The sequence below is a fragment of the Lactuca virosa genome, chromosome 1, assembly GCF_052849685.1.
Source record: "Lactuca virosa cultivar CGN04683 chromosome 1, Lactuca_virosa_CGN04683_v6, whole genome shotgun sequence".
NCBI lineage: Eukaryota > Viridiplantae > Streptophyta > Magnoliopsida > Asterales > Asteraceae > Lactuca > Lactuca virosa.
In genome coordinates, this window is record NC_136426.1 from 127,206,209 (window position 1) to 127,217,740 (window position 11,532).

General features: G+C 39.2%; 1 protein-coding gene across 1 annotated transcript; it reads right to left on the reverse strand.

Annotated features, from left to right (window-relative positions):
* Positions 1-10,607: 10,607 nt before the first annotated feature.
* LOC145120380 (uncharacterized) lies at positions 10,608-11,263 on the reverse strand. The gene is made up of 2 exons (XM_079056209.1): positions 10,953-11,263; positions 10,608-10,857 (listed from the first exon to the last, which is right to left on the reverse strand). The coding sequence occupies exons 1-2, from the start codon at positions 11,261-11,263 to the stop codon at positions 10,608-10,610; spliced, it is 561 nt and encodes a 186-aa protein (XP_078912335.1).
* Positions 11,264-11,532: the final 269 nt, after the last annotated feature.

Sequence of the window (11,532 nt, forward strand, 5' to 3'; positions counted from 1 at the left end):
CATAATCACATGTGATTGTCTATTGACCTATTTTGACTAGTGTTACAGACAGATTGGTATCAGAGCTATTGTTTATAGTGAACTAAGTATACCGAACATTACATGGTATACAACTATAAACACAAAGGGGCTGAAGTGCTCTGAACTAAAAGTATACTTTTAAAATATAAGTATTTTTATAAAAGTATATAAGTATACCCGAGTATCAGAATCCGTGTCGTAAGTAGAACAAAACAAAAGTATTTGGATGTTGGACATCGCAGTTAAACCTGGGCAGTTATGTAATCATGTCTAGGGTGAATATAGCCTGATCAACTATATTCAGTCGAGACATGACCAATATGTGCTTGGGAGTGACTATGGTGTTACAGCAAGTCTAAAACTTACCTAGATACTAGAGGAGTTCTAGAGCCAAACATAAGGATTAAAATACTATAGGAGTATTTTAGGATGCTATAACGACTAAGCCTAAAACTTACCCAAGGATCCATCCTTCAAGAATCAAGCATGTAGCCATGATACATTGGATGTATTATTAGATTCGATGCCTATTAACTATTCCTTTACCATCACCGCGCGTAGAGAGCATGGCTGGATTCCATCTTCCTGGCGACCCGTACTTTCCCAACCAAGGAGATGGCGGATGGATCGAGCTAGAGCCAGAGGGAAACCATGAAATTCGTTTGGATGATGGCTTTGTCGAACCATTTCCTGAAGAGACTGACTCGGAACCCGAAGTCGAGAACCTACCCCAAGTGACCCCAATACCAAATCCTAACCCTCAAGTTGGATTCCAAAGTCCAACGCACATGTGGGTCGGGAGCTTGAATAGGTGGAGCCATGAGCAAGGCCAACCCCTCCTATACAACGGTAACCGCAACTTCTACAATCTGGATGGAGGGGGTCCTGCAGACAGGGCCCTTCCAATCCTGATACGCCGAGTGGCTCGTAATGTGGAGCTAGGTGTGGCAACCCTTCAACGAACTATGGAACTTGAGGCAGACTCGGATGCCAACACAAACGACATTCGTAATCTTGAAGTTGCTCATGGGAGAACTGTGAGGGATAATGAAGCTCTGCAGCGAGAGTTAGCTACAACCCGAGCCGAAGTCATAGAGCTCCGAGCCCGCCAGTCAGAGTGTGAAGGACGCCTGCTTGACGTAGAGCGACAGCTGGCCGAATTAGGGTTTCACTTGAGGAGTGCCGATCGCCAATAGAGGAACACTCTACTCGTTCTTCCTTTCCGGTCTAAGGAATAACTTTCATGTTTATGTTCTGAGTAGCCCTTTTCCGTAAACCTCTCGATCTTCCATATTGCCGAAATTTTCTCTTTGATATCAGGATTTAGACCTATTGTTAGGTCCTGAGTTCCGAAATATGAAATCTCAGTTTCAGTTATGATGACAACAATCGTATTTCAGTTAAAGCGTGTATCATAGGAAGTGCTCTTACCTTAGACGATCATTTGCCCCATCAATTTCATATCAGTATCCATGAAAAGCTTCAATGTCCTAATCGGCATAGGAGGAATGAGCCTTACATCGTGCCAATGTCCTTTACTTCGAGAAAGCGATTCGTCTCAATCGTCCCTCTGACGGAGTCCTCACTGGTTTCAATGATAAGATTGTTCGAACCTTCGTATCATTTCCTGCGTCAAAGCCTAGGAGCTTCTACGAAAGGAATGTTATGCATTCCTGGCTCGTGTTGTCGTTGAGACGCAAAAAGTTAAAGACCTCGAGAGCATTTCCGAAGTCCACAACTTTCCCGATGTCTTCCCCAAAGACATTCCAGGGATTTCTCCCGAGCGTCAAGTTGAATCCCGTATCGACTTAATACCCGTAGCTACCCTTATAGCTAGCCCTTCATCTCATCTGGAGCCGAAGAAATGGGAGAATTACTCAGCCAGCCCGATGGGCTGAGCAAACAAGAGTTCTTAAAATTATTTTATGTGAACTTGGTGTGCTCAAATCTTTTCTATCCTTGCTAAGACCACATCATGGGGATGTGGGTCGAATCAAAGAGAGTCAGTAGAAAAACGGGAAATGTCAATGCATAGACAAACATTTAGGATACGTCCAGAGGCAACCATTGTTGCTCACAAACTCTTTTCTTGACATATAGCAGATCATGCCTCCGAAGAAGCAGAACCAATCCACCGGTAAGGCACCAATCCTCCAGATGGACTCAACTACGTTCCAAGCTACTGTCACAGCATCCATAGCAGCCGCTCTAGCTGTTCTTAATGCTAACAACCTAAATGGGAACGGGAACGGCATCCACACCTCAAGCTATAACAAAACACCAGGAAATCAACAAGGGCTTGTCCAAGAGAACATTCCAACTCCCAAACCTAAGAGCGCCAAACGGAAATTTTGGTCCGAGAGGAAGAACAAGTCGTCTCAGAAACTTGCCAAGAAATGACAACTCGAGATAACTCCTACAACCACCACATCCACCAAACCAGTGCCAACGCCAGTGCGGCAATACGCTGGAAAACTCCCAAGCTGCGAGAAATGAAACTTCCACCACGTAGGAAACTGTCGAACACTTCATTGTAAGAAGTGCAACAGACAAGGACACACCACCCGTTACTGCAGGGCACCTGCACAGCCAAACACCTCGATTCCTGGCAAACAGGTGGGCTAGGTTTGCTACAATTATGGTGAACCCGTACATTACAAAAGAAATTGTCCAAGGATTAAGAATGGCCAGGAAACTTGTTCCGTACGGACCCCAACCCAACACATGACTTCCATTACTGATGCTAGCATAGTCCAAGTGTGCTGCGTATGTGGCGAAATGGGACATCTCAAAGGAGATTGCCCAACAAAGAAAAACAATGAGGAAACAGGAGGAGCCTAACCTCCACGAGTGAGGAAGCATCGAAGGACCCTGCCACATTTTGTTACGTTTTCGAAAATCCTGATAATTGTTCATAATTGTGATTACTTTCTCGTCCGGATTAAATCACGAAATCTTTATAAGGTTTAAAGCCCTAGTGAGCAAATTATGATACCTTAGTGAATTCACCGGGGTCAGTTGTAATTATACACTGCTTGTGTACACCAAACGATCATAGAGAGATCTAGTAAGAACCATTTCATGAAAGTTCATAGTTTCAAAACACCAGAACCCTCTTATTAGTAGAACCTGTTAACTTCGAGTCAAACACATAAAACACCATAGACATTCAATCAGGGGCATCAATGTTCTAACAAAGCGATCCTTCCAAAGGAACTTAACGTGCGATTCTACGACGACATCCTGTTTAGTCCGAATGAGTCTATATTATACCAAACCCTGTTGTCTTAAATCATGTTATCGCAAAACTCTCGTCACTCGTAACGACAAATTAGATGCGAACTTCAAAATTCATCACTCTTCGAAAAACCCGAAAGTATTCATACGAAGAGTACCACCCACAAGGACATGGACAAAGTAAGAGGGTTATCCGGACATTTGGAAATACACCGTGGGACACTCAACTACTCTTAATTGAACCTTCTCGCAACAAACGACGACCTATCCAGCAGCGAGGCTGTGCCGTTCGAAGCCCTCTGTGGCCGTAAGTATAGATCCCCTCTGTGCTGGGCTGAAATGGGCGACACACAACTATTCAAGAGTCAAGTCCCCGACAGTACTCTCACGAGTCCTGAAACTATCCGAGAGATGACTGAAAGAGATCATACGAAAAGGCTACGCCGATAAGAAGCAAGAACCCTAAGAGTTCTAGGTTGGAGACCGTGTTCTGTTGAAGGTCTCGCCCTGGAAAGGCATGATACGCTTCGGAAAGCGTGGAAAGCTAAATCCAAGATACATAGGACCATCGAGATCCTCTCTAGGATCGGTCCCGTAGCCTACAAACTTCGTTTACCGCAAGAACTTAGCAACATTCATCGTGTCTTTCACGTTTCGAATCTTAAGAAATGCGTATCCGACGAAACCCTTGCGATTCCTCTTGACGAAATTGAGATCAACGAGAACCTGAACTTTGTGGAAGAACTAGTCGAAATCATGGATAGAGAGATCAAACGAACAAAACAAAGTCGCATCCCGATAGTGAAGGTTCGCTGGAATGCCAAGCAGGGACCTGAATTCACTTGGGAGCGTGAAGATCAGATGAATCAGGATTATACGCATCTCTTTTCTAATCCATGATTTGTATTCTATGTTTGAATTTTGGGACGAAATTCCCTCTAACGGGGGGGGGGGGGGTAATGTGACAACCCGAAACTTTTATTCTGTACACTTGGTCAACTTTATCAACATTTAACTTGATTTCCATTACCTTTTAACAGCATTTAAGAGTTAGTTTAAGTGTTCTAAGCTTGAGTACAGCCGGGAATGAGATTAGAAATGAGTCAACAAGTTGTATAGAGACAAAACCGGGCCATACACCCTCTCAGGAGGAGTGTACGGCCGTACACCTGAGTGTACGGCCGCACACCCACCCTCCAGCTGCACACTCGCCCTTATATATATAAGGTGACCCTCTTCATTCATTACTTTCATTTGGTTGTACTCTACTTTCTCTCTCTACTTTCTCTATCTAAAAACTTCATCGAAGAACACTCTAAAGGCCTCAAAACGTGAATTTCTCCATCATTGAGCTTGTTATACTGGTAAGACACCTTGATCTAAGCTTAAAACTCATCATGTTCTTCGTGTTCTTCGTCACTTGAAGGTGTACGGCCGCACACCTTCATAAGGTGGCCGTACACACCTCAAAGACTCTCCAAGGTGAAGAGTTTGGCCTTTATTTGCTAGTTGGACTTGGTATTGGCCTTGAAACACCCGGAAATCGACGTTTTGTGCATGAATGAAGAGTGTACGGCCGCACACCCCTATGTACGGCCGCACACTCCCATGTATGACTGCACACGCTCCCTGTACGGCCGCACACTCCTGTGTGCAACCGCACACACATGCTGACCGCACACCCTGGCCGCACACACACTCTTTTGGCCGTACACCTCCCTTGTTTGATCATAGAGGGTCCCAACAATCATTTCCAAGTCTTTAGGGTGGTTTCCCGTCATGTTTAGTCATGAAACACCCTAATTCTAACACACATATGTGTTATCACATGTTAATAGGATGCACTTGCATACGAAACATCGGTTGACACTCATCATTCGTAACCGATCATACACCCAGATCCTACGTCAAACGGTGAGTTCATACCCCTACACTTTTTCCGAGTTTTCATGATTTCAGGGGGGGAATACAAGCAAAAGTACAAGGAAACTTGTGCTCAAGTATATTATTTTTTTTAAAATAATTATATGTTCAGTATGCTTTTAACACAGAAAACGGTTTTACCAAACGATTAAGAAATCAACTCGTAGAAACAGTTTTCAAAACTAAAGCAGGGAACTTGTGAATCTTGTCATAAAATGTGATATTTTTCAAAGGATTGATACAAAACATAAACAGGATTTTCAGTATTATTACTTGTAAATTTGTTAGGCTAGGTTTTGAGACACGTCCTTGGTAACACTCCACCAGATACGCGAGTGTGGGACTACCCCTTGTAACCAGAATCTCTTGGAGGGAGAGCGTGACTATTGTGTATAGATCTATATGGGACTGACTATCCCGCACCTTCGCTGCTAGCTACAGCGGGACCGTTAGTTTCAGGGGTGACAAAGTCATAAAAAGATACTGGCCCTATTACGTGCCTTATCCAGTCTAAGTATGGTTATGACACTCACAACTTAGGTAGCGAAAATTTACTTTTGTAATAATGAAACAAGTGAACTAACCTCAAAGTAATAACCGTTTTGATTACTAGAGGGCATTGGTAATACCCTTAGGATCTAGTTCACTACTTATTTATTAGTTTTATTTATGTAATAAGGCTAATATACCTCACAGAGAGTAAACAGGTTTTTTCAAGGAAACTACATCTAACGATACAAGTATGGTAGATACTTGTACACTTCATTCCAGAACCGATAACCAACTATCAACTTTTAAGGAAAATATAGGATTTTCCTGGGACAACTCAACTTTTTATAAATAGGCTGTTAAACAAATAACGATTGAATAACCAAACATCTTTTCATAAGAAAATATAGGATTTTCTTGGGAAATACTTTTCAAAGGATCAAAGAAACATTTCTTTCACCAGAACTAAACGCTTATGAACTCGCCAGCTTTATGCTGATATTTTAAAACTGCTTGTATTCTCAGGGCAACATTAGACAGATACTCTTGTCAACTTTTGGAGAAGACGGAGCATTTTGGAGTCACGTCTTTTACTTTTGTTATATACGGTTATGTATAAACTATGTTTTGAACAATGTAAATACTCATATTATAATATAATGGTTGTGTTTACTTCGCTTACTATGATACAACTGTTGTGATACTACACATGACGTCCTCCGCCCCAGAACGTTTCCGCCATCGGTTTCGGGGTGTGACAGATAGATCCTAGGAGGAGAATCTAGGAAGATTAGCGGTGTATTCTCATTTGAGAGAAAGTATAAGTGGCTGGATCGGACGGTTGTGGACATGAGTAGTTACTTAGAGGATTTGGAATGATTCTTGAGGAAAGTATGGATAGGTGTGGAATGTAGTATTGGGCCCGTACTACTGAAAGCACAGGATCCGTACTCGAATCAAGCAAAATTTCGGGGATTCTAAGGAGCTCATTAAGGGTAGATTGTATGGTTTGGCACCAAGATTCATTACAATGTATTTCTGTCTTATTCGGTTTATTGGTTATGGCTGTTCAAGCTGAGGATGGCTCTGGTGATTGTTTTGGCCTTAGTGGCCATGCCATTTGGGGCTTGAATGGTGCAGACCTGGAAGAATTAGTTGATTTTGTGGTCTCGAGGGCATTTCTTAAGGTAGTGCCAGTTGAGTCTCGGGACTCAAGAAAGGAGTGATCGTGCTGATCGGCTCGAGGGTTGCGGTTGGAGGTTGAGTGCTTGGCAAATGAAGTAGGATGTCACTATCTTCGATGGGGTTATGTTCTTCTAGCTTTCTGTGTTCGGAGGAAATAGAGAGAAGACATGGGATTTTCAAAGTTGGGGATGTATACGGATATGCATAAAAGTATACCTATCAACTTTTAAATTTATAACCTAACAAAACTTAACTAACTATGTACTTATAGGCAGTGTACCTAGTTAAATTATAGAATAGTAAGTAAGTCGGGTGTCGATCATAGGGAACAATATTTAATTAATAAAATAACTACTAAAAGTTAAACTAATAAAAACAACTAGAAATGGGGATTTTATCTGATTTTACAAGATCAGGAGAACTTACTATAAACTAAACAATTAAGCAAGCAAAGAAAACAAATTAATTTGAAGAAATAAAGAGTACTTATGGTTAATGCATGGATTATATTGGTTACCAATTTGTTAACTAGCTATTATGATAAAATAACTAGACTTACCAGTTTATGAATTACCATGCAATGATCTTGCACAAGTTAAACACCAAATCGATAATTACACAACTTAGACTATGAATGATAATAGTTATTTCCTATAATCAAGTTAAGTAACCAAGCACAAATTAAGATTAATTATGCTCTCTAACATAGTTAAAGTTACTGGCTTTAGTTACTTTATCTAATATATGATTAGTCCTAGCTCTAATTATTTAATGATCATAAACAATTAGGGGACAAATTCATGCAATTAGAATGATCAATTATCACACAAAATCTGATTTATAAGTAATATAAACTAGAACTAAAACATGATAGGGTTTGGATTATCAACCACAAGTAAAATCAATAATAAGCATCCAATAATCGAAAGAAACACATATGGATTAGGTTCATCTTCACCAAACAAAAGTAAAAGGATTTTAGCCTCTCATTGTAGTAGAAAAAAGACACCAAATCCATATAAATTAAGCTAGACGTAGGTAATGATTAGCAAAACGAATGGGTCAATGTAGAAATCTTCTAATTCTTCTTCAATTCTTGAGCCCCACTTGATTCTCGACCTTCTTCTGAATTTCCAGAGGTATTTAGTCCCAATTATCCTTGGAAACCAGTTGGAAGTCTCTACATTCGACCTAATGTTAGGGTATTTATAATTTCCATATATCGGTTCACCATTCCGTGGTCATCGTGTATATCCTGTATTCTCCAAGTCAGCTGATTAGTCGAGAATCTTCCCTTCACCACGTTGTGTTGGAGGATCACCACGGTGTGGTCTTCAGTCTTCAAGTCTTCTTTTGTCTTCTTCTTCCATTTTCTTGCTTCCAGCTCCACGTTTTCTTCCTTTTTATCTCGAGCATGTCTTTGCTGCTACAAAACATATTTAAACCATAATAAGTATCTTTTGTCCCAAAATAATCATAACTGTGTCTAAAATTATTAAGATAATGTATGAAATATATGACTAAATATGCACATATCTAAATACCCCACACTTGGCTTTTGCGTGCCCTCAAGCAAAACTTATTTTATTATTATCATATCAAAATCATAGCTACCAACATTGCACAAAACAATCCATTTTGAGTATCTCTATTACTCCAAGACTGCAATGCATGTATTTGTGTCTAAATTTTCCCAAGAACTTCCCCAATATTAAATACTCACAATCTTCATAAACACTTCCCCACTTCTTTTGAACAACATTCATTTTTTGCATCCCTCCGAATCCATCCCCATAAAACTTTCTTAACCTCAAGGTATTTTTGGTTAAGATCCCAAGAATACATATGGAAAAATAAACTAGAAAGAAAAATTACAACAAATATAACTTGGTAAATTGTCTTATTCTTGAATCTTCAACTTTGAGTCTTCGAATTTTGGATTTCTTGAACTTTTCTTCGTATTTCTTGATCTTCATAACTTTGTAGACTCTTATTCACTCAAACTTTTACAACTTTTTTTCCTTTTCTATTTTTTCACAACTTTTTCACTCTTTTTTCACTCAAAACTAAAATCCTAAAAATAAAAACATATGCTTAAGCAAGAGAACTTCACTTCAACCCATATTGGTTAAAGGTATTAGTCTAAGGTGCAATAGATACATAATCTCTCCTGGATATATTTCTAGTACACAATGCTAAACATATTATGGCCCTCGAACTAAGCAAGGTTGTGTTTTTGTTCCATGATTTCACTAGGACAGGGAAGCCACAAATAAACTATAACATATATTGGCTCAAATAAACATTAAAGCTCGCATCAGATTGTCCCACACAACACTAGCAACCTAGATCTCAACACAACAATTTTTAACTAGATTGATTTTTTAGTTTATTATTCCAAATCTTTCGAATATTTTTTTTAAATCCAAGTAATTTTTTCATATTTTAATCAATATGATTGTATTCCTATATTCAACCCCCTACCCCACACTTAAATGATGCAATGTCCCCATTGCATGCTTAAAAAATTAAAAACATAAAAATAAAAAGGAGAACTTGGAACAGACTCCCCTATGATAGTAGTAGCAAGATCTAATCTTAAAACTTGTGTGGTAAAACTTAGACTTCTTATAAAATAGTTGGAAACAATACTTCTGGACCTTCTTCTTGTGAATGTAAATGTGCCGGAATAAAATAAATCAAAGAACCATTCTTCAAAAAGTGTGTTGAACCTCAAGCATGACGTGGTAAATAAACGCCATGTTGTGGTGTCGTGTTTGAAGTCGTCATGATCGCGAAATATAAGATTGCCACGACGTGGTCTAGTGATGTCATGTCATGGTGACAGGTCGGATGCGATTCAGTCGAGAGGATAACGAATGCCACGATATGGGAATGATGGCCATGTCGTGGTGTCTTCTCACAATGTCATTAAGAGACAAAATAATGTATCTTTTCTTCTTAAAGGCTTAGGACCATTCCCGACCTTTTCTTTTTGGAACATTTCTTCAAATATATTCGCTTCATCAAGTGGGAACCCCACACTTATTCAAAAAAATGGTCTTCAATTATAATCTTCTAAAAATTTCATGGCTTCTTCATCAATTAAGCTCCTTCACTTCTTCACTTTCGTCTAATACCATAAAATCAAAAGACTAGAGAACCACATTGTCATTCGGTTAAACTAAAACTAAAAACAAAAATCTAAAAAGAAAATATAAAAGGAAAAGACAATGAAAACTCTTAAAAATCGAGTTGCCTTTTGAGAAGCGCTTCTTTTTGCGGAATCGTGAGTCAGACTCCTTCCCACTCTACATTGTTGCGGTTGGGAGTGGGATCTCCCTTTTCACATTTTGTTCCTTCCACTTATGCTTGTATGCTTGAACTCGTCTTATATATGCCTTCTTTGAGTTTTCCTACTTCTTTTGAGTAGCGCTTTTTTTCATGTTTACACTTCACCCCTTTGTTCTTTCCTTTCACCTTTGTACTATTCTTCTCATTTAACTCCATCTTGACCATTGTTGGCTCCTATAATTCCCCACCTATATCTTCATCAATTATCTCAACTTCTTCATATAAATCATCTTCCACTATATCATTGCCTTTTCCACTTCAGCCTTAGGTGTAGTGAATGCAATCACCTCAAATATCATAGGAATCGAAGATCTTGGTTTCGAACATTTGACATTTTCAACATGAGGCTTCTCCCATACTTTTAACTTTTCTTCCATCATCTTTTCAGTTTCAACTAGCTAATCAAGATCTTCTTCCTTATCATCTATCTTTGACACTTCATCTCTTGGAATTTCATGACTCACTTTTGGACTCATTTCAAAAGTAACTTCCTCATTTTCTACACGAAGTGTGAGCTTTGAGTCATGGATATCAACAAGAGCTCTAGCGGTACTCAAGAATGGTCTTCCCAAAATTATAGGAAGGTCCTCATCTTCTTTCATATCCAATACCATAAAATCAACCGGAAAACAGATTTTCCCACCTTTACTAATAAATATTCAATGATTCAATGTGGGTTAGTGATTGTGTGATCCATCATTCTAAGTATCATTTTCGTGTCTTGGAGCCTTGGTAGACCCAACTTCTTGTTGAAAGAATAAGGCATAAGATTAATGCTTACCCCCGAATCGGCTAAAGCATTTATAGAAGTAGAATTGCCAAATTCACAAGGCAAAGTTAGTTGGCCCGGATCTCCTATTTTGATTGACAATCCATTGATGCTTATAGCTAAATATAACTCGTTTAACACGATGGTTGAAGCTTTTTCTAACTCCTTTCGATTAATTATCACATCCTTAGCAAACTTTGGAAGCTTGGCCATGGATTGGAGGAATGGATCATTTATTGAGAGGGATAACATTTGCTCCATGAACTTCTTTTGTTCTGGATCCATATTATGTTTAAGGGCTTAAGATGGAAATGGTAAAGGAGGTTGCAATGGATTTAGGGTAGAAAAATTTTGATTCGCAAATGACTACGATGTGGTAAAGTCACCACGACGTGGTGAATCATCAGAACATGACTCACATTTTCCTTTTTTAGCTTCGAGCTTCTCTTCTTCTGTAACGCCCGCAGATTCGGGCTAGTCAATTTAGAGATAATAAGCGTTAAAAATGATTTTTTGATAGAATATTATTTAGAATAAATAATCTTAACAAAATT